Below are 24,250 nucleotides of genomic sequence, written 5' to 3'. Positions count from 1 at the left end.
TGTAACGATCCCTCCATTGTTTAACCGTCAGTAGGACTGAGGAGGGATACGGAGCAGTATCTGGAAGTCTCTCCTTGTATATTTTTCACCATTTTACAATAATATATTTCAACACTACTGTGGCTTTTGATTGTCAATAATAATAATAATATGGATTATTAATAATAATATTTTAAAATTATATAAATAATTATTATAATATCAGTAATAATATTAATTATTATTAATGAAAATAATAATTACTACTAATAATAGAAATTATTGAAAATAATGATAATAATTTCTAATAAATTATTATCATCATTAATAGTAATAATAATTAATAATAATAATTTTCATTATTAATAATAATATTAATAATAATTAATAATAATAAATATTAGCAATAACAAAAATGAAAATAATTATTAATATTTATAGTTATTAGTAATAATAATAACCATTAATAATAATAATGATTAATTATAATAAATAATCATAAATATAAAAATAACAATTAATAATTATTAATAATAATGTTAATTATTATTATTAATAATAATTAATATTAATTATTATTAATAATATTCATTATTCATATTAAAATTAATTAATAATATTTATTATCACTTATAATAATGATTATTAATAATAATAATAATAGATATTATTTTAAAAAATAATAATTAATGATAGTTATTTAAAATAATAATTATTAATAATTAATAAATAATAATAAAAATATTTATAAATAAAAATAATTATTAATGATAATAATATTAAAATTAATAGTAATTAATAAAATCAATAATAATCAATAATAAAAATAATATCATTTTTATTATTGTTAAAAATAGTTATTTATAATAAAAATAATATATTATCAGTAATAATAATTGATAATGATAATTATTAATAATATTCATTTATAAATATTATAAAATTTATTTATTGTTAATATTAATAACCATTATAAATAATAATAGTAATTATTAATAATAATATTTAATAATATTCATAAAAAAATAATAATAATTATAAAATATAAAGATTTGCAATAATAAAATTAACAACATTAATAATAAAAATCATTATAATTGCTAAAAATGAATAATAATATTTATAATAGTCATTAAAAACAGTAATAGTTTCAAATGATAATAGCAATAAATAATAATTATCACAATAATTGATAATATTAATTACTAATAATAGTAATAACTATTTTTAAAAATAATTGGTAATAAGTAATAATAATAATTATCAATTACTGTATAATAATTAATACTAATAATAAATATGATTAATAATAATAATTATATATATATATAATATTTTTATATCAATAATAATTATTAATAATAAAAAATTATAAAAATAGCAATTAATAGCAATAATGATAATGAAAAATAACAATTATTATTTTTATTGATAATGATTATTATTACTTATTACCATTACTAATAATAATTTTATAATTAACAATAATAATTATTATTATTAATTATCATCACTATATTATTTATTATTATTAATAAATATTATTAAGTATTATTATAATTATTAGTAATAATAATAAATTACTATCATTAATAATTATTATCATCATTAATAATTCTTATTAATTATTATCAATTATTATTATTATTATTATAATTATTATTATTATTATTTCAAATACTTATCATTATCATTAATAATTGATAATAATAATAATTAATATATACATACATACATATAAATATACATATATATGCATATGTATATGTATATATATATACCTATATATATATATATATATATATATATATATATATATATATATATATATATATATATATATACATATATTTAATTATATATATATATGTATATATATATATATATATATATATATATATATATATATATATATATATATATATATATACATATATTTAATTATATATATATATGTATATATATATATATATATATATATATATATATATATATATATATATATATATATATATATATATATGTGTGTGTGTATATATATATTAATATATATATATATATATATATATATATATATATATATATATATATATATATATATATATATATATATATATATATATATATATATATATACACACACATATATATATATATATATATATTAATATATATATATATATATATATATATATATATATATATATATATATATATATATATATATATATATATATATATAACGGATTTTGAGCGAAGCGAAAAATCTATTTTTGGGTGAGATAGCCATGGCGTCCTGATGGAAGGTTCCTGTTTGGTAGCTTCCTTGGGTATAAGACTACTAAGATATTCCCAGAGAATTTAACCACAGGTTATCACAGAATTCTAACTTCTGGAGCGAGTATCTCAAAGGTTTCCCTTTAAGACATCGTAATACAACAGGGGACACGCATGTCTGAACGTGCCACATAGCTATCTCCACCCCGAACAGAGTTAATGCTTCGGTGTGTAAGGGCTGAGAATAGCTGGGAGCCGTTCCACAGCTAATCTCACTCGTGGCTACTACTGATACTCGAGACGTAAACAAACGGACGCCATTGCTCTAATGACGTCACGCGCGTCTTTATCCTGGCGCCAGTTGCTGCCCATCACCATGATACAATTGTGTAGGGTGGGAACAAACTGAACGAAGTAGTAGGGAGGGTCCATCAGGACGCCATGGCTATCTCACCCAAAAATAGATTTTTCGCTTCGCTCAAAATCCGTTTTTTGGGCTCAAGCCATGGCGTCCTGATGGAAGAGTACCAGAGAATCAATGTATCGTGGTAGATTTTCCCCCAAGGTTAAGTGCCTAGGCATTGACAAAACAGCAAAGTAATCTTAGGTAAGAACCCTAGGAACGAAGTATCCTGCCCCCCATTGGTAGGAAGTACCCATGGGCTATGCCGACGTCAAAGTGGTATTGAAGGGCTATTCATCTTGACAGAAGAACTTGTAAGAGCTTAGAGATGAAGCAGAATGTTTGATATTTGTATAGGAACATTCTGAAGTAGGTCAGTGGTGGTTGGGCACTGAGTATAGAGTTCATCTCCTGATTATCAGAAGTAAGTATTCGTGTAGGAACCTTACTGAGACAAGGTGAATATAATTTAGGATTAGACATCTTAAATTCTTCATGACCATAAAGGAGGAGTAAATAAAACTATGACAGTATGTATTTCATAGTAAGTAGGAGCTGAAAGAGACGCATAAGTAATAAAATAGAAATTTTATTTCACAATGCAGAAATTAAATAATTTACAGCAAAAGTAAAGTTCATTTACAGTAATAATAATGTACATAGAAATAAAGGCTTGCTCTTGAATCTGAAAAGGAATTTCAGGATTAGTAGGTACTCGTTCTCGAGGAACGCAAGTCTTTAAACAACACATCATGCTCAAGGCATGCGGCACTTGTGTGACACTATGACATTTCACCTGGGATAAGAACAGTTATAAAAGCACTAAGTGTTTTTAGACATCACTATGAATCGCTCGAGGGTCAACATAGGCACCCGAAGAGTTAGAGTCCCAAGTAACTCACTGTTCTACGCAGAGTTAGGTGCAGGTTTCATAACACTACCTGCGGCTACCACAAAATGTTTGATTTCGTGCACTTGTTTCGCATAATGTTTAAAGAAAACTCGCGAGGACTTCCAGCCCGTAAAGTTTTTAAGGCTCTCAAAGTCCATGCTCTGAAAGAAGTTCAGAGAAGATGCCACTTTTCTAGGATCATGACCAGCGGGTGTACTGTTCGGATCCGCTCTGCGAATGAAGTAGGTGATTTTCGCTCTTAATTGTTTCAGTGACAGGTCGCTGCCCGATGTTTCTCCTTTGAAGAGTTGGCCTCCACCAAAGTTCGAAGTTCTGCGAAGATAGACCTTGAGACTCTCTACTGGACATAGAGAGACATCCTCCTTCAGGGGGCATATTCTCCAAGGGCCCCATCTTTTGGTGGGTAATTAATTTTTGGCGAGAAACGTCGGATCAGGGGAGAGGGTCACTTCTCCTGAATCAGCAAACAGGATGTGTCCCTCCTCTCTTGATAATGCCACTATTTCGCTGACTCGAGCTCCCGAAGCGAGAGCAAATAAAAATATAACTTTCTGAGTCAGATCCTTGAGGGGGCATGAATCGTTGTCCAAGTTGGAGGCGAAATGGAGCACCTTGTCTAGTGACCAGGAGATCGGTTTCGGAGGGGGTGCTGGGCGTAGGCGAGCACATGCTTTTGGTAATTTGTTAAAGATGTCGTTGGACAGATCAATTTGGAAAGCATATAGAATTGGTCTAGTCAAAGCCGATTTGCAGGTTGAAATCGTATTGGCTGCTAATCCTTGTCCATGAAGGTGAATGAAGAAGGACATACAGAAATCAATGGTGATTTCTTTAGGATTTTTTGCTTTAACAAAGGAGACCCATTTCCTCCAGGATGATTCATATTGCCGTCTCGTGGATTCGGTCTTGTATTCCTCTAGGAAGTCTAGACTTTTCTTCGAGATCCCAAACCTCTTCTTTGCGGCAAGGGAGAGAAAATCATGAGATGAAGGTCCTTGATTTTCGATGATGAAGCGAAGACAGTCGACTTCTGTACTTGTTGAGAGAGAACTGGGCCCGGGAGAGGGATCAGCTTGGGCTGCAGCTCCAGGACCAGGGGGTACCAGTTGCTCCGGGGCCACTTGGGAGCCACTAGGGCCGCTGTCCCTTTGAAGGTTCTCAGTTTGGAGAGGACTTTCAACAGAAGGTTGGTGGGAGGGAACAGGTATATCTTGGACCATCTGTTCCAGTCCAGTGACATGGCGTCCACCGCTTCTGCTTTGGGGTCCTCGTACGGGGCTACGTACAGAGGAAGTTGATTGTTGTCGCTCGTTGCAAAGAGATCTATCTGAAGTTCTGGGACTTGATGAGAGATGAAGGAGAATGATCTTGCGTCTAGAGACCATTCCGACTCTATCGGGTTTGTCCGAGATAGAGCATCCGCTGTCACGTTGCGGAATCCTTGAAGATGAACTGCAGACAGGTGCCACTTCTTCTTCTCCGCCAGACGGAAGATTGGGAGAAGCACCTGATTTATCTGGGGCGATCTTGAGCCCTGGCGATTGAGACAACGAACTACCACCGAGTTGTCTAGGGTTAGACGGATGTGGATCGAGGGCGGCGGGGATAACTTCTTCAGAGTAAGAAGGACCGCCATGGCCTCCAAGATGTTTATATGGAACGTCTTGAATAGTGGAGACCAGGTCCCTTGAGCTTGTTTCAGGTGGGAGTGACCTCCCCAGCCCTCCAGTGAGGCATCCGTGTGGATGTTGAGAGATGGAGGAGGGTGTTGGAGAGGAATGGACCTTTTCAGGGCCTTTGCTTCCGACCACGGCTTTAGGAGGCGTCGAAGTCTGTTTGGAAGCCGTCTCTTGAGGTCTCTTCGAGCGATGGATGCCGATCGTCTCCAGACTCCCGCGGCATCCTTTAGCTGTGCGCGAAGCACTGGGTTTGTCACTGAGGCGAATTGTAGAGAGCCTAGAACTCGTTCCTGCTGTCGTCTTGAAATGCGTTTGGATTTCAGTAGTCGCTTGACAGACCCTGCTATTTCCTTCCTTTTCTTCTGGGGGATGGAAAGGCGGTGTGACTGAAGATTCCAGTGGATTCCCAGCCACTGAAACTTCTGAGCTGGAGAGAGGCGAGATTTCTTCTCGTTGATCTTGAATCCCAGGTGTTCTAAGTACTGGGTAACTTCGTCGCAAGACTTTGCACACTCTTCGGGCGATGGAGCCCAGACTAGCCAGTCGTCGAGGTAGGCCATCACCTGGACGTTTCTTAGGCGGAGCTGTTGTACTATGGCATCCGCCAGCTTTGTGAAGATCCGAGGGGCCACATTGAGGCCGAATGGCATGGCCCGGAAGGCGTAGCTTTTCCTTTGGAGTCGAAATCCTAGGTAGGAGGAAGCATGATGGTTCATTGGAATGTGCCAATAGGCATCCGCCAGGTCTATAGAGACCGTGTAGGAACCTTGAGGCAGAAGGGTCCTTATTTGTTGAAGCGTCAGCATCTTGAATTTGTTGTTCTCTATGAACTTGTTGAGGGGGGATAAGTCCAGAATGACTCTGAGCTTGTCTGAGTCCTTCTTGGGAACGCAAAACAGTCTCCCTTGGAACCTGGTGGACTTTACCTTCCTTATCACCTTCTTGTTCAAGAGGTCTAGAACATATTCTTCCAGAATGGGGGTCGATTGTTGAAAGAACCGCTGGAAGATTGGGGGTGGTTGCACCCAACTCCAGCCTAGACCGTTCTTGATGATGCTGTGTGCCCAAGGATCGAAGGTCCAACGATCCTGGAATTGGCGGAGTCTTCCTCCCACCGGAAGCACTTCATTGCTTCTGGTGTCCCGAGGACTTGTTGCCTCGGCCGCTAGCTCCCTTTCCTCCTCTACCTCTGGAGGGACGACGAGAGGCGTCTCTGCTTGCACCCCTGGACGAGCCTCTACCTCTGGCATGAAAGGTAGTGGATGGCTGCTCAAAGGCAGGGGTGAAGACCGGTGACTGTGACAACACCGGTTGGGGGACCAATTGAAAGGTCTGCTGTGGTTGGGCAACCACTTGGGAGGTAGCGGGTCCCGGAAACTGACGTCGTTGTTGACGTTGCTGGGGTTTTGGCTTCTGAGGTTTCCTCTTAGGCTGAGGTCCATCGTCCTGAGAGGGTTTCCTTTTTCTGGACATGCCCCACTTGTGGAGAAGGTTCCTATTCTCCGTGGCGGCTCTGTCAGTTATTTCCTTGACAAGGTCAGAAGGAAACAGGTGCTTTCCCCAGATGTTGGAGGAAATCAGCCTCCGGGGTTCGTGTTTCACGGTGGCACCGACAAACACGAATTCACGACAGGCTCTACGAGCCTTTATGAAATGGTACAAGTCCTTCATTACTGTAAGTAAGTGGGATTTGGCTAGTACCATGTAGTGATCAGGTACTCTTGTGTCACAGGCCATAACTTCAAGTTGGACTTGATGAGAAAGAGATGCCGCAAGCCTCTCCTTCGTGTCTTGTTCCCGGCGAAGGAGGTGATCATTGAGCTTAGGGAGGTCCTCATTAAACTGACGTCCGGCGACGTCAGGATCGAGCCTACCCACGACGAAAGTATGTTGAACATCTTTCCATTGTCTAGTGTCAGGGGGTGTCACGATGGAGAAGGGTCTGCACTCCTCCAGTGCAGGGCAGGGTTTTCCTTCTTCCGCCGCTTTAAGGCATGCAGCTAAGGCCTTTTCCAGGAAAGGAAGAACCGCAGTGTCAGGTGCGACATAAGTAGGATGCTTCTTGCTCAAGGCAGGAAGCTTAGAGCAGGTAAAGCCCCTGCTCTTAAATGCGGAGGCTAGCATAGCCTGGGCCTTTGCGAGATCGAACACTATCTCTTCTTTAGGTTCGGTCTCCTCCTTCGAGGCAGGTTCGGAACGAAGCCGGACGTAACAGTCCGGGTAGGCCTCGAAGCTTGGGAAGAACTCCACATCTTCCAACGGGACCGTGCCAATCTTGTCACTAACAAAGATCCTGCCGGTCGCAATAACCATATGCTCTGCATACCTCCACGGGTTGGCATGAGAGCAAGCTGGGAGATCCTTAACCGAGATCTTCTTCGGTTCTCTGGATCCAATCATTGACCTGATGGACTCCTGGTTCTCCTTCAGTCTGTCGTCCATGACAGCTCTAATCAGCCGGATCAGTTCTTGGGTAGACGAAGAGGGATCCGGGGTCGAGGAGGTAGACGGAATGGACACATCCGTCGGTGTAGGAGTAGGCGGAGGGATGGATGAGGGAGGAGCTCCAAGCTCCGACTCGGTGTATTCCACCTTGTCTTCGTCCTCTTCGGCTCCTTGAGCCATAAGCGTCTTCTCCGTGTCTTCCGAGACGTCAGAGATCTGCTCATCATCCTCGGAATCTAATCGACACTCATGCATGGACTGAGCCATGACCACATCAGGTTCCACCGTAATTTGGACAGTGGGGATTGCGTCTTTCGGAACCACTGAGTCAGGGGAGGCCTTAGGGAACAACAGGGACCTCAGTTCTTCGGTGGCCAGGTACGGTCCGGTAGCATTTTTCTGAAAGCCACGCACCCACTTGCGCAGCTTTTCGCGAGAAATGTCTCTAACCTCCGCTGAGGGAGGGTTATGGAAGGCCTCAACTAGGTGGGCCTGGCAGACCGTACAATCCAGTGGATTCCAGAACTTCAAATCCCCTTTCTTGTCTGCACAAGGGGCGTGAGTCCTACAAGCCGTATGCCCGTAAAACTGCGGGCGTTTCACAGCGCAGAAGGCGAAGTCACACTTCATCTGCTCCTCCTGTGGAAGAAAGAGAAAATGAGTATGGGGGAGTCATAGGAATGGCTCTTAAACTAAGTTAATATTAATCATTAATTTTAACTTAAGAAAGTGTGATGCATAGAGAATGAAAACAGTAAAGGAGAACACGCTCCATGCATCTCGCCCGGCTGGTTACCATAAGCTTGGTCCTGGGATAATCCAAATGACCGAGATCATTGGATATAGTTTCCTAGGATTCCCATTATATTGGAACTCCATGGAAAGCCAAGGACAAGGTTGGGATCGAATTCATTCAGTTCCCAGTTAAGAGCCAGAAGGCCTCATAAAGGTAACTGCTTCTGGCAACCAGCCGTGCTAAGATGCACATAGCATGCTGGAATTAGAAGAATGCAAAGAGACAGCATGATCACTAATAAAGCAGTACTAGGTACTGATCTTAAAAGCAAAGCAGCTTATCTATTTGCTATGTAGGGCTATCTTAGTCTTATGATAGCTACAGTGAGGGGGTGCAAGTATTCTTGACGCCTCCGGGGCATCCGGCAAGCCGCCGGCATGCCGGAGCTCGCTCCAGCATAGATTCTGGCATTAGAACAGACAATTTTCAAAAGTCAGTTAGATACCAGGATGGCGGCCGCCGGCACAGCGGCGGCACGCCGGCAAGGAGTGGCGGCTCCGGCAGCCGGAGGATGCCAGGTTGGTGACTGGGATAAGGATGGTACAGGTAGTATCGGGTTGCTGGCAGTATATGCCGGCACTCCGGTGATCGACCGGCAAGCGGACGATTAGATAGGAGTAGGAGAGCCGCCGGTAGTAGCCGGCGGCAGCCGGCAGTCCCTCGGTACACGGGGGGCTGGCGGCAAGAATAGGGAAGTCACCAAGAGGGAGGCAGGTATTGCCGACAGTAGAGGCGGCAAGAGACTGGCACCCGGATAGATAGAGAGACAGGGGGAGGGGGGAAGGAATGCAGGAAGTACCGTCAGGGTTCCAGACATCCCTCCCCTCCCTGAGAGGGTGTACCCATGATAGAGACAGGCTCTAACATCCATAAGCAGGGGTCACTAGGGACCGGGAGCAGGTAGCCCAAGGGAGGGCTAGGGAACACCCAAGAGGGGGGGGGGAGACTCCCCTATGCAGAACTACACTAGTAACTAACCTTATAGGACACTATGAAGGTATATGTACCAGAGCGGACTGCACAGGGAAGCTCGGGTAGCCCTACTCATCCACCCTAAGGAGGATTTGTAGGACAGGGGACAGATGAGTATAAACTAACCTAAGCATAGGCTAGGCTATACAAGAGATAGGTGGGGAGGGAGAAGAGAGAGGTCTTCCCAGGAAGGGTTTCTGTACCAGAGCGGCCACTAAGGGAAGGGAGGACACTCCCTAACCTAAGATCAGGCTGATCGGCTAAAACGGTGCAAGAGTACAGTTTCAGCATGGAACAGAGAAACCTTCCTAACCCGACCTAGAGCAGGGCTAAAAGTCCTGAACTAGGCAAGGAAGAAGACATATCGCTATCGCAGGAAAGTCATAGACTATCCTAGCCATAGAGGTAGGCTAGCCTAACCTCACTCTCAGACGCAATCCTAAAGGGGGTTCATTCCTTTAGGGAGGACTGAGAGGCAATATATATATACTCTATTAGACAATTAATCCCTTTACTCAGAAAAGGGATCAAGGCTAAATAGAGGGAATGCCAAGGCAGGGGATGAAGGAAGCATATAGGGGTCCTAAGGTTAGGTTAGGCTAGAAAGAATCACTGACTAGCCTATCCCCTATATGGTCCCTGAAGGCGAAAACATTTGCATCACTAGTCAAAAGTATTGTAAAATAATAATGCCACTATCTTCATAACTTAGTCTAGGATCACTAATAAATCATGCATGAACACTTGTATGTAGGCTCCTGGCCTGGGGGCTATAGTAGCCGACTGGTATGAGGTCAATCGATGACCGATAAAAAGCGTCTAAACACGATATAAAAGTTCCTAGCTATGAAGACTAAATAAACTAATGTATTCGATTAGTATATAATGCCGGAAGCGTTGTTGTGGCTAACTAAATAAGACATGCAAAACAACAACGACGCCATAAAATGGCGGGTCCGGTAGAGGCACAGCTCTGCCACAAAACATCAATTATTTCGCAAAATAATATTTACTTTACGGCCAGAGCTTAATTAAACAATACTGGAACCTTGTACTCAACTTTCCAGAAGAAGGCGAGGCTGAAGGTAACGACATAGCGAAGATGCAAAGCGATAAAGTTAACACAAGGGAAAATCCGTCTAAGTAGGGCAGCTACTAAACAAAGGATGGAGACGCGCGTGACGTCATTAGAGCAATGGCGTCCGTTTGTTTACGTCTCGAGTATCAGTAGTAGCCACGAGTGAGATTAGCTGTGGAACGGCTCCCAGCTATTCTCAGCCCTTACACACCGAAGCATTAACTCTGTTCGGGGTGGAGATAGCTATGTGGCACGTTCAGACATGCGTGTCCCCTGTTGTATTACGATGTCTTAAAGGGAAACCTTTGAGATACTCGCTCCAGAAGTTAGAATTCTGTGATAACCTGTGGTTAAATTCTCTGGGAATATCTTAGTAGTCTTATACCCAAGGAAGCTACCAAACAGGAACCTTCCATCAGGACGCCATGGCTTGAGCCCAAAAATATATATATATACATACATAGGCTACATATATTTAAACAAATGAAATAATATTTACTAATAATTAAAATAATCAATTTTAATAATAGTTATTAATAATAAGTTTTATTAATGATAAAAATTAATAATAATGATGATATCAATAATATAAATAATAATAATAGTAATAATAATGACTAATAATATTTAGAATTAATAATAAAATAATTCATTAATAATAATCATCATAATTAATAATATTAATAATTGAATAATAATGAATATTATTATTAATAAAAATTTATTAAAATAATAATAATTATTATTAAAAATACTAATAATAATCATTATCCTTATCAATAATAACAATTTATAATAGTTATGGAAATAAAAATTTTCAATAATATTGATAATTATTAATTATAATAATCATAATATATATAATAATACTTATTATTTATAATAATAATGATAACTATTATTAATAGCAATAATAAATAATATTCATTATTCATAATAATTATTAATAAAAGTAATAATAATAATAATCAATAATCAGAAATAATAATAATAATTAATTATAATAATCAATAATTATAATAATTAATTTTAATAATAATGATAATAAATAATATAATTAATAGTAATAATTAATAATTATAATAATCAATAATAATTATTATTAATAATTAATAATAATAACTAATATTAATAATCAATATTAATAATAATTACTAATAATAATAAATAATAATAAATAATAATAAATAATAATAATAATTATTACTATTAACAAAAATATTCATAAGTAATAATAATAATAATAATAATAATAATTGATTATTATTATTAATAATTATAATTATTATTATTACAAATAATAATAATCATTAATAATAATAATTAATAATAATAAATCTTAATAATAATGATAATGATTAATAATAATAATAATTAATAATAGTAATAACTAATAATATTAATAATCATTAATAATAAATAATAATAATATTAATTAACATTAATAATTAATCATAATAATAATAATAATAATAATAATAATAATAATAATAATAATAATAATAAATAATAATTATAATTAAATAATTAATAATTAAGAAATAAAATAATTAAATAATGAAAACTTAATAATTAAAAATACATAATACGTAATAAATAATGATAAACAATTATAATAATAAATAAAAAAAAATAATAATATAATAATAAATAATAATGATAAATAATAATAAATAATAATAATAATAATAATAATAATAATAATAAATAAAAACAACAACAGCAATAATAATAATAATAATAAAAATAATGATTAAAATAACAAATAAATAACAAAATAATAAAGGGAATAATAATAATAAATAATAATAATACAAATAATATTAATAATAATTAATAATAAATAATAATATTTATTAATAATAATAATTATTAATCATAATAATAATAGTAATAATAAATAATAATTATAATTAATAATTAAAAAATAAAATAACTAAATAATGAAAACTTAATAATTAAAAATACATAATACATGATAAATAATGATAAACAATTATAATAATAAATAATAAAAAAATAATATAATAAATGATAATAAATAATAATGATAAACAATAATTAATAATAATAATAACAATAATAATAATAATAATAAATAAAAACAACAACAACAGCAATAATAATAATAATAATAATAATAAAAATAATGATTAAAATAACAAATAAATAACAAAATAATAAATTAATAATAATAATAATAAAGGGAATAATAATAATAAATAATAATAATACAAATAATACTAAAAATAATAATAATAATAATAATAATAATAATAATAATAATAATAATAATAATAATAATAGCAATAATAATAAATAACAATACTAATAACAGTAGTAGTAGCACTAACCATAGTGTAATTATCATCTGCATGACAGTTTCCGATATTAATCGCTATCTTGGGGACGGTTATGCAAGAGAGGGCCCCCATCATTGCAACCCTTCCTTTGATGGCTTGATAGGACTCTTCGGTAGTTAAACATTTCACAGAAGATTCGTAAAATGGTAAGGGACCTGAATTCTGAAATAGATTATCTTTATAAATTCTCGATAATATATTCAATGCAATTGTTGTTAATATTATCATTATTACGTAATTTAACCCTTTTACCCCCAAAGGACGTACTGGTACGTTTCACAAAACCCATCCCTTAACCCCCATGGACGTACCGGTACGTCGTTGAAAAAAAATGCTATAAATTTTTTTTTTTCATATTTTTGATAATTTTTGAAAAAATTCAGGCACTTTCCAAGAGAATGAGACCAACCTGACCTCTCTATGACAAAAATTAAGGCTGTTAGAGCAATTTAAAAAATATATACTGCAAAATGGGCTGGGAAAAAAATAACCCCTTGGGGGTTAAGGGTTGGAAATTTCCAAAGAGCCTGGGGGTAAAAGGGTTAACCAGACGACTTAGTCAAAACACTTAGAATAAGAAGGCATTACATGTATATAGTGAGGAACTGATTTTACCTCATGATAATAATAATCTATTTTATAACCAATAATTTCTATATATAGATTAAATAACAGGTCTGGTAACTCGAAGAGCGTGCGCTCATCTTTTAGAAATTTCAATTCAGTATTGTGGAAAAGAAATACCAGCCATTTTGCGTGATTCTGAGCTCATCAATTCTATAAAAAAAACAGCCAACTCTTTAACATTCAGTGACAATTTACAATAGGAGCACAAAGGATTTTGTGTTAAATACAAAAAGATTTAGCAATATCGATATACCAAATAATCTCTTCCCTAAAATAATGGATAAAAAGAAAAATCTACAAAATTTCTAAAAAAATATCATTCTACAGAATGATATTGATCATAAATTTCAGATAAACTTTCCTCAACATAAACAGCTTTATATACAAATATGACAAAGTAATTATCTATATTTAAAAAAATAATAAAATAAAAAACAACATAAAAGACAACTATATTTTAAAGGTATTCTTTTATAAAAATTCAAATTATATCACCAAACTAAGAGGGGAAAATGAAGACGACAAGACACTCACCTGCAAGAAAATAACTGGTAGTTTCCTTTGCTGACATATCTGCAGAAAGTGTGATCCTTTCAGGCCATCTTGGTAGGATAAGGGCCCAGCATTAGCTATCACTCCGACGCACCTCCTGAGATTGAGAGTTTACTTCAGTGTAACTTAACCCTTTTACCCCTAAAGGACGTACAGGTACGTTTCACAAAACTCATCCCTTTACCCCCTTGGACGTACCAGTACGTCCTTGAAAAAAAAAGGTATTTAAATTTTTTTTTGCATATTTTAGATAACTTTATGAAAAACTTCAGGCATTTTCCAAAAGAATGAGACCAACCTGACCTCTCTATGACGAAAATTAAGGCTGTTAGAGCAATTTAAAAAAAATATATACTGCAAAATGTGCTTGAAAAAAAATAACCCCTGGGGGTTAAGGGTTGGAAAGTTCCAAATAGCCTGGGGGTAAAAGGGATAAAGCCATGCAATATTACCTCGGCCTTCACATAGATATTTAATAAATATCACTGCAGGTTAGAGGCAATAAAGAGAACAGACTATCAATAACATCAATGTCCACAATCAAGTTGACTATTATGAAACGGATTTGTTTCAATTCCTGCCTATATGCAATCAGTAACTAATCAGTTCTGGGTCCACTACGAGGTCTGTTCCACCCACAATTTCATGGCGTATTTGTTGTCCCCGTGAGGACAAGGAGACTGGTTCCAGGAATCTTTGCATATATATATAAAATCTTTTTCTGGTTCCAAGGGACTTTTGGATACTGTATTTGTACAATCCTCTGATGGTTCTTGAAAATCCTTGCATACTTGTACAATCCTCTGTTACCTAGGAACCTTTGCATATCTATAAAATTTTCTACTAGTTCCCTGGAACTCTTTCTACTAGTTCCCTGGAACTCTTGCATATTAATACAAATTTCCAGAAACATATTAGTACAATCTTTTATGGGTTCTCAAAATAATTTGAAAGCTGAAAATTGGAGCTGGATAAATTCCAAGACACGGGAAAAGACCTGAGGTACGAATGAATAGTCCACATCTAAAATAGCATTACTATATATCTACTTACCATAGTACTTCCCTCAATTTTGAGGGTAGCCAACATCAAAGAAACAAAAGGGAGATATTTCAATTTCCTTGTCTGACGAGGGACTCAGCTGATGGTAGGCAATGCATTATGAATATCTAATAATAACTTGAATAAAAACCAACCTACCCTTCGATAAATGCATAACCTGAGGTCAGATTCTTCCCATACTGTTGCTTGAACTCTCGAAACCGTCCCCCGTCAACAATCCTTGCAATGACGCCATACAATTTCTTCCTGTCAATAGCTTCGATGCCACTTAAATCTGAAATTTCCAAATAAAACATTAATAACAAAACATAACCCAAAGTTATCAGTTTGTTTGTATGAATAGGCCCATGATGTACAGTTGGATACAGGAGTCGCTGGTACACCTTGCTACGAAGAAGTGGCCCCTGTGATACCTTTACTTCGTGGCAAGTAACCAAACAGATAGTGTAGGAAGAGACGGCAGAGGTGGTGGGAAGGGAAAAAACACAGGAACTCTCTATGCAGTGAGGGTGTGGCTGGGTGCCCTTCTTAAGAACAATGTTTAAAGGCTTAAAGGCCACTCATGAATGGCAGGACAATGCCTTAGAGACTAACCATATACACATATGATCAGTGCCCAAGGCCCCTCTCCACCCAAGCTACGACCAAAGAGGGGCAGGCAATGGCTGCTGATGACTCAACAGATAGACCTATAGGCTCCCCCAAACCCCACCATTGGCCATCACAATCCAGAATTCCTGCGTACAACTGTTAAATAGACAGATATTTGGCCTTTCATGGCCTCATCTAAACATTCATGGTCCGTATTTTCTGCTAATCTCTTCCATTCCAAGTCATAAGCTTTGCAATTTTTTGAATTCTCTATGTAATAATCTGGTTTGTTGTACTTAGTACAGTGTACTAACTATAGTCCATTTCTTTTAGCGATGCATATTTGCACCGACTCGCAGCGGTGCCCTTTTAGCTCGGAAAAGTTTCCGGATCGCTGATTGGTTGGACGAGATAATTCCAACCAATCAGCGATCACGAAACTTTTCCGCGCTAAAAGGGCACCGCTGCGAGTCGGTGCAAGGATGCATCGCTAAAAGAAATGGACTGTAGATCAAACCAAATTATAAACAGTGATCCAGTCTTTGATATGTAGTTTTCTAACTTGAAAGGTAAAAATAAGAAAAATCTATAAATGTAGCATGAAAAGATGCTCTATGCAACTCACAATCATTATGTTTTAAATTTTTTTTTTCATGCAGCACTATCAAAGAATAAGAAACCATCCAAAAATCGGTGCTACTATAGCGTGATTCCTACCCGCATTTTCTCTTCCTACCTCAATATGAAGATTCAAATCTACTATATTATTATTATTATTATTACTATTACTAGCCAAGCTACAACCCTAGTTGGAAAAGCAAGATGCTATAAACCCAAGGGCTCCAACAGGGAAAAATAGCCCAGTGAGGAAAGGAAATAAATAAATGATGAGAATAAATTAACAATATATCATTCTAAAAACAGTAACAGTGTCAAAACAGATAAGTCCTGCATAAACTATTAACAACGTCAAAAACAGATATGTCATATATAAACTATAAAAAGACTCATGTCAGCCTGGTCGACATAAAAACATTTGCTCCAACTTTTAACTTTTCCTACCATGCAAACAACCAAATAATGTAATATTCCCCTTCCAAGGTGTTATTACAAGAGTAACGTTTCAATTAAGCGTTACCAAACCAATTAAACAAGCAAACAGTGCAAAAAAAAAAAGCCATTTTACCTAACCTAACCTAAAGTGCATTTTATGGATTTTTCAGCATGTTTTATAGAATAGAATAGATTAAAATAGTGTTAAGAAGTAGGTTTTATCTATCCTCCTTTGGTAGGAATCATCTCATACCCGAAAAATAAGGTAGGAATCACACTACAGTAGAATCCTGATGGTAAGAATCACACTATAATAGCACCCAAAAAACTTTACAAATTACTGTATTGCAAAAGGAAAACATTAACTATTTCTTTCAACATGAAAATATATTTACAAAAATTTACTAAATATCTAAGGTTTGTTCAAAATGGCTAAGGCAGAATATTGTTAAAATCTATTTTTGAAGTAATTCCATACATAGTGAAAAAAAATATTGCAAGACCAGCAATTTTTGCACATACATAGTCTTAGGATTTGTTTGCCGAAGACTCAATAACAATATAGAATAGCTAGAGTTATTGGGCAAGCAGTTGGGTTTCCTAACCAACATACAGCAGGTTCTAAACTTACAAACTTAACCCTTTTACCCCCAGGCTATTTGGAAATTTCCAACCCTTAACCCCCAGGGGTTAATTTTTTTCAGGCACATTTTGCAGTATATATTTTTTAAATTGCTCTAACAGCCTTAATTTATGTCATAGAGAGGTCAGGTTGGTCTCATTCTCTTGGAAAATGCCTGAAATTTCTCAAAAAATTATCAAAAATATGCAAAAACAAAATGTAAATAGCAGTTTTTAAATCTTTAACTTAGCCGGTGAATATATAGCTGCAACTCTGTTGCTAGACAGACAAAAAACTGTACAAAAAAAAACTCGCTAGCGATCGCTATACAGGTTGCGGGTGTGCTCATCAGCGCCAACTGTCGGCCAGATACCAAACTCTATGTAAACAAAGACTAAATTTTCTCTCTGTCGACGTGTCGACAAGACGTACTTTACTCGCTGTTGAAACCTGGAGTTTTTCCCATCATCTTTGGTGAAGTACTATATTCTGGTTTGAGCTTTCGCAGTGCAGGTGTTTTATCTTCATCTTAAATCTTGAACTCGTTTTGGATAGATTTAATTTTTGGTGACAAAGAGAGTATGGACTTTCTTTGACTTTTAAATGGCCGACCCTTCCCTTAGACGGAAGTGTGTTTAGGTTTTTAGTAATTATCTTATCACGTTATAAATTAATTATAGTTTTTCCTCTTCGATTAACTTTCCATTTATAATAAACATAAAAAATAAATTTTTAATGTTTTGTTTATATGCGACCTTTCCTGAGAGTAGGCGGTCCTAACTTGGAAACCGAAGTTAATCAACGTTGAGCCCTTTAAATCGTAAATAGCTTTTAAAGAGCTAAGGATTTAAAACTTTTTAAATGAAATATTTTATGAAAGAATTTCTTTGAATAGTCTTCGTACTGTTTTCAAAGATGAACTAACGTTTAGTTTATTTATGCTACGCAGTTTGCGCTCTATCGTTACGATAGAGAGAGAGTGTATCACGGTTTCACTTTGCAGAAAGAGTAAATCGATTCTGATGTTTTGTTCATTCTTTCAAAGCTTAAATGTTTTAAATTCTATTTTAAAGGAACTTTTTAATTGAAAAACCTTTCAGTTTTTTCCTTTGGTCAAATAACATGTTTTTTTGACGAAACGTAATTGGGCTCTTCTCTTAGGTGCGAAATCAAGAGAGAAAGAGAGAGAGATATAGAGACGGAGGGAGAGAGAGGAGAGAAAACGTTCCGTTCAAGCGGGTAACGTTGTTCTCGAGTTACTCTCGTCCCTAGTCTCTGTACGGGGAGAAAGGATAAAACGTTTTTAGTTTTATTCTCGTCCCCAGGCAATGTACGGTGAGAGATTGAAAACATAGTTTTGAATGAACTAGTGTTTATTCTCTTCCCCAACCACTGAATTTTTTTTTTTTTTTTTTTTTTTTTTATCTTAAAAGATGTTTACTGTTTTTTTCTGGTATTAATATGCTTGCATTATACGCCTGATTTCGCATTTACTACCTTTTGATGAGGGTAGAATTGCGTGCTTCAGGTAGAAATCAGTAAAAGGTTTGATTTCAGTGTAATAAGTGCAAAACAGAAAATCGTAGTGATAAAGTGTATTGCGCAAAGTGTTACAGTGTTGCGTCCGAGGGTTCGTCTGTTCGCGCCTGTCGTTCACCTAGTCCGGGACCTCTTGCAAGCTCCCAAGCCCAGGGGAGAAGTAATGTCATACGACTTATGGGTTCGAGAGGCCTTGATCAACGAACAGACGTTTCCCTCTATGGTATCGGGTGTATCTTACCAAGATCTCCCCTACCATAAGGCGAGAGAGACGTTTTTCTCCTCGTCATCCGAAGGCTTTTCGCATAAGAAACCTGTAACAAGGTTTCGAGACCCTTAAGCGAAAGTCAGTCCTTTCAGGACAGGTCCAGCGTCCTGGTTGAGCCATTAGGACAGCTCTGACCCTATGCAGTCATCGGAAAACTGCTCGCCGCCTAACAAAAGCGTAACACAGACTCCGAGAGTCTTTTTTGTTGGCCAAGTGTTGCGGTCACAGATGTTACCCTCGTCTCTTACCGCAACCATTTCCGTGGATCCTTAATGGGTTGTACGGCAAGACATGCAGAATATGCTTGCCTCCCTTATGGAAGACTATTCTGCCGATTAGTCCGTTGAGTCTAGCCGTTTATCTCATCGATATCCTGGCTTTCAGCCAACCTAACGTTCCTTTGTGCATCCTGTTGACGTTGGCGTAGCTAAGTCACGTCAGTCAGGTTGTTTAGAACCACACTCGATGCGGTCTCGTGTGGATTTTCAGCCACATTTGGACGTTAGGCCACTTGCTGATGCTCCTGTTGACGTTCAGGACGTTCGCTGACAATCGGAGTTGACTTGTTTTGACGCTGTGCGTCAACCTCCGCATTCTAGAGTTGTTTTGACTGCTCAGTCTAGACAGTCAAAGCAGTCTCGAGTGGACGCTGTGCGTCCCCACGCACCTGTTGTTGTTGACAGTTCAGTTGTTGACAGTTCACAGACTGTCAAGCAGTTACATGACGTTGCGTCCTGGTCCGCTACTAATGCACCAGTGTGTGTGGACTCTGCTTGTAAAGCATTGCCACCACGGTAGGTCTCTCCCTTGCTTGAGACTCAGCTTTTATCGGACAAGGTTCCTTTAGATGAGGAAGTTGCTGTTCCCCCTCCTACTGATATTCCCTTGAGGACTCTGTCAGACGGAGAGGAGCCTAAAGCTGCTTAGCCCTCTATGGACTTTAATTAAATCATGCTGATTTTTAAGGATATTTGTCCGGATCTTTTTGTAACTGCTGCTCCTCGTTCGCCTAAACGTCAGAGCTTACACTAGGCCTAGCTACTTCGAAGCCATTGTTTATAAGCTAGTGCTCTCTCGCTCTCCTAGAGAGCTTTACGTCTGCTAGGCGACTGGTTTATCACCAGGAGGAGTTTGGGGGATACAGCCTTTGCTTTCCCTTCTTTTAAACTGGTTTATAGAGCGAGAGTCTGATATGACACGAGAGAAGTTCTCGGCTTGGGAGTTCCTGCCTCTGCCCAGATAGACTTCTCAAATCTCGTAGACTCTCCCTGGCGCCTGGCCAGGAGACGCTCCAAGTTTTTTACAGGTCAACTTCACAGCTGTTTTCGAGCCTTTGAAGTTTTGCTGTACAACTATGTCATGCATTAACAAGGCTTTCAGGGATGGAAAGCGGTACCGCCTCAGTCGCTAACCCCGTCTGTTGCCGCACCTGCTCCCGTAGACCCTAAATGGGCTTTGCTGCAAGACATGCAGTCCAAGCTTGCGTCCTTGATAGAGGACTTTAATGCGGAGAAGGTTACTGCTGAACCTTCTGGCCAACAACCTTCCAACCGGTCGGTTGTGCGTCCTGTTGACGCTGAGGTAACCTTCTCGCGTCTACCAGTTGAGGTGGTTCCTCCACCGATGCGACCCAGTGTGGGTTGCCAGCCGCACGTTGACGTTAAGCGACGCTCGGAGGTGGTTGTTGACGTTCAGGACGTTCAACAACCATCAGAGGTGACTTGTTTTGATGCGGTGCGTCAACCTCAGCAACCCGGTATGGTGTTGACTGCACAACCCAGACGGTCTAGACAGTCTCGGGTGGACACTGTGCTTCCTCGCGCACCCATGGTTGTTGACAGTTCACAGACTGTGCAGCAATTCCATGACGTTGCGTCCGGCTCCGTCACGCATGCACCAGTGCGACCGGACTCAGCGAGCCAGACGTTACCCACTCCGTTGCCGTTTCCTCATCAGTTTTCGGATGAGGAACTATCTGATGAGGACGTTGCTGAACAACAAGACGATCAGCCCCCAGAATAGATCAAGCCCTGCTATCCATCCAGAAGATGCTGAAAAAGGAACGCTGCTCAGTCAGGCTGTGGATGAGTCTGGTGGGGACGCTGTCATCCCTGGAACAGTTTGTATCACTAGGAAGACTACACCTCCGTCCTCTTCAATACCATCTGGCTTTTCACTGGAAAAAGGACAAGACGCTAGAAGCGGTCTCGATCCCGATTTCCGGAAAGATAAAGTCTTGTCTGACTTGGTGGAAGGACAATATCAACCTAAGAGAGGGTCTTCCCCTGGCTGTTCAGACTCCCCACCACGTTCTCTTCTCGGACGCATCGGACTTGGGCTGGGGCGCGTCACTGGACGGTCGGGAATGCTCAGGTCTGTGGAACTCGAGTCAGAGGAGCATGCATATCAACTGCAAGGAGCTGTTGGCAGTTTATCTGGCCTTGAAAAGCTTTGAGTATCTCCTTCGAGGCAAAGTGGTGGAAGTAAACTCGGACAACACCACGGCCTTGGCGTACATCTCCAAACAAGGAGGTACCCACTCACTGACGTTGTACGAGATCGCAAGGGACCTGCTCATCTGGTCAAAAGGTCAAGACATCTCCCTAGTAACGAGGTTCATCCAAGGCGACTTGAACGTCATAGCAGATTGTCTCAGTCGGAAAGGGCAAGTAATTCCAACAGAATGGACCCTCCACAAGGATGTGTGCAAGAGACTTTGGGCCACTTGGGGTAAACCATCCATAGATCTCTTTGCAACCTCGCTGACCAAGAGGCTTCCAATCTATTGCTCTCCAGTCCCGGACCCAGCAGCAATACATATAGATGCTTTCCTCCTAGATTGGTCACATCTGGATCTCTACGCATTCCCACCGTTCAAGATTGTCAACAAGGTACTGCAGAAGTTCGCCTCTCACGAAGGGACAAGGTTGACGTTAGTTGCTTCCCTCTGGCCCACGAGAGAATGGTTCACCGAGATACTTCGATGGTTAGTAGACGTTCCCAGAAGTCTTCCTCTAAGGGTAGACCTACGTCAGCCACACGTAAAGAAGGTACTCCAAAGCCTCCACGCTCTTCGTCTGACTGCCTTCAGACTATCGAAAGACTCTCGAGAGCTAGAGGCTTTTCGAAGGAGGCAGCCAGTGCGATTGCTAGAGCAAGGAGAGCGTCTTCCATTAGAGTCTACCAATCGAAGTGGGAAGTCTTCCGAGACTGGTGCAAGTCAGTTTCTGTATCCTCGACCAGTACCTCTGTAGCTCAAATAGCTGATTTTCTCTTATACCTGAGAAAAGGACGATCCCTTTCAGCTCCCACTATCAAGGGCTACAGAACCATGTTGGCATCGGTCTTCCGGCATAGAGGCTTAGATCTTTCCAACATAAAGATCTGCAAGACCTCCTTAAGTCTTTTGAGACCACCAAGGAGCGTCGTTTGGCTACCCCTGGATGGAATTTAGACGTGGTACTAAGATTCCTCATGTCAGACAGGTTGGAGCCGTTACAATCAGCCTCCCTGAAAGATCTCACTCTTAAGACTCTTTTCCTGGTATGCTTAGCCTCGGCTAGAAGAGTCAGTGAGATTCATGCCTTCAGCAAGAACATCGGATTTTCGTCGGAAAAAGCCACTTGTTCGCTGCAACTTGGTTTTCTAGCCAAAAATGAGCTGCCTTCTCGGCCTTGGCCTAAATCTTTCGATATTCCCAGCTTATCGGAGATCGTAGGCAATGAACTAGAAAGAGTCTTATGCCCTGTTAGAGCTCTTAAGTTCTATTTAAAGCGTACTAAACCTTTACGAGGCCAATCTGAAGCTTTATGGTGTTCAGTTAAGAAACCATCCTTGCCTATGTCAAAGAATGCTTGGTCAGACTTTATCAGATTGTTAATACGAGAAGCTCATTCACATCTGAGTGAGGAAGACCGAACTTTGCTTAAGGTGAAGACGCACGAAGTTAGAGCTGTAACAACTTCCGTGGCCTTTAAGCAAAATATATCTCTGCAAAGTATAATGGACGCAACCTATTGGAGAAGCAAGTCAGTGTTCGCGTCATTTTTACTTGAAAGATGTCCAGTCTCTTTACGAGAACTGCTACACACTGGGACCATTCGTAGCAGCGAGTGCAGTAGTGGGTGAGGGCTCAACCACTACAATTCCCTAATTCCATATCCTTTTAATCTGTCTCTTGAAATGTTGTTTTTTATGGGTTGTCCGGAAGGCTAAGAAGCCTTTCGCATCCTGGTTGATTTGGCGGGTGGTCAAAGTCATTTCTTGAGAGTGCCCAGATTAGGGGTTTGAGGAGGTCCTGTTGTATGGGTTGCAGCCCTTGATACTTCAACTCCTAGGGGTCTGTCAGCATCCTAAGAGGATCGCGAGGCTCCGTAAGGAAGACGTACTTATAAGGCAGAGTAATCGTCTAAGTCGACTTCCTTACCAGGTACCTATTTATTTTGTTTTTGTTATTTTGATAACTTCTAAAATGAAATAAAAACTCTTAGCTCATAAGATGTAAACATATTTAACTGGTCTCTACCCACCACCCTGGGTGTGAATCAGCTATATATTCACCGGCTAAGTTAAATATTTAAAAATGATATTTTAATTATAAAATAAATTTTTGAATATACTTACCCGGTAAATATAAATTAAACGGCCCTCCCTTCCTCCCCAATAGAGACGCAGTGGGATGAGGAGAAAATTGAGTCTTTGTTTACATAGAGTTTGGTATCTGGCCGACAGTTGGCGCTGGTGAGCGCACCCGCAGCCTGTGTGGCGATCGCTAGCGAGTTTTTTTGTACAGTTTTTTGTCTGTCGAGCAACAGAGTTGCAGCTATATATTCACCGGGTAAGTATATTCAAAAATTTATTTTATAATTAAAATATCATTTTTTGCAAGGACGTACCGGTACGTCCATGGGGGTAAAGGGATGAGTTTTGTGAAACGTACCAGTACGTCCTTTGGGGGTAAAAGGGTTAAGATTTGTTTGCCAAAGACTCCATAACAATATAGAATAGCTAGAGTTATTGGGCAAGCAGTTG

At 38.3% G+C, this 24,250-nt stretch overlaps 1 protein-coding gene across 2 annotated transcripts in view; it reads right to left on the bottom strand.

Annotated features, from left to right (window-relative positions):
* LOC137625333 (methylcrotonoyl-CoA carboxylase beta chain, mitochondrial-like) overlaps positions 1 to 24,250 on the bottom strand; it is a 75,486-nt gene that overhangs the window by 24,918 nt on the left and 26,318 nt on the right. For both annotated transcript variants that reach the window (XM_068356175.1, XM_068356174.1), the window contains exons 8-10: positions 15,285 to 15,420; positions 14,067 to 14,181; positions 12,897 to 13,067 (exon numbers count right to left, since the gene is read on the bottom strand). In XM_068356175.1, the coding sequence (XP_068212276.1) occupies positions 12,897 to 13,067; positions 14,067 to 14,181; positions 15,285 to 15,420 (422 nt within the window). The remainder of the gene's footprint in view (positions 1 to 12,896; positions 13,068 to 14,066; positions 14,182 to 15,284; positions 15,421 to 24,250) is intronic.

Source organism: Palaemon carinicauda, chromosome 32 (assembly GCF_036898095.1).
Source record: "Palaemon carinicauda isolate YSFRI2023 chromosome 32, ASM3689809v2, whole genome shotgun sequence".
Classification (NCBI taxonomy): Eukaryota; Metazoa; Arthropoda; class Malacostraca; order Decapoda; family Palaemonidae; genus Palaemon; species Palaemon carinicauda.
This window is presented reverse-complemented; position numbering and strand designations above follow the sequence as displayed.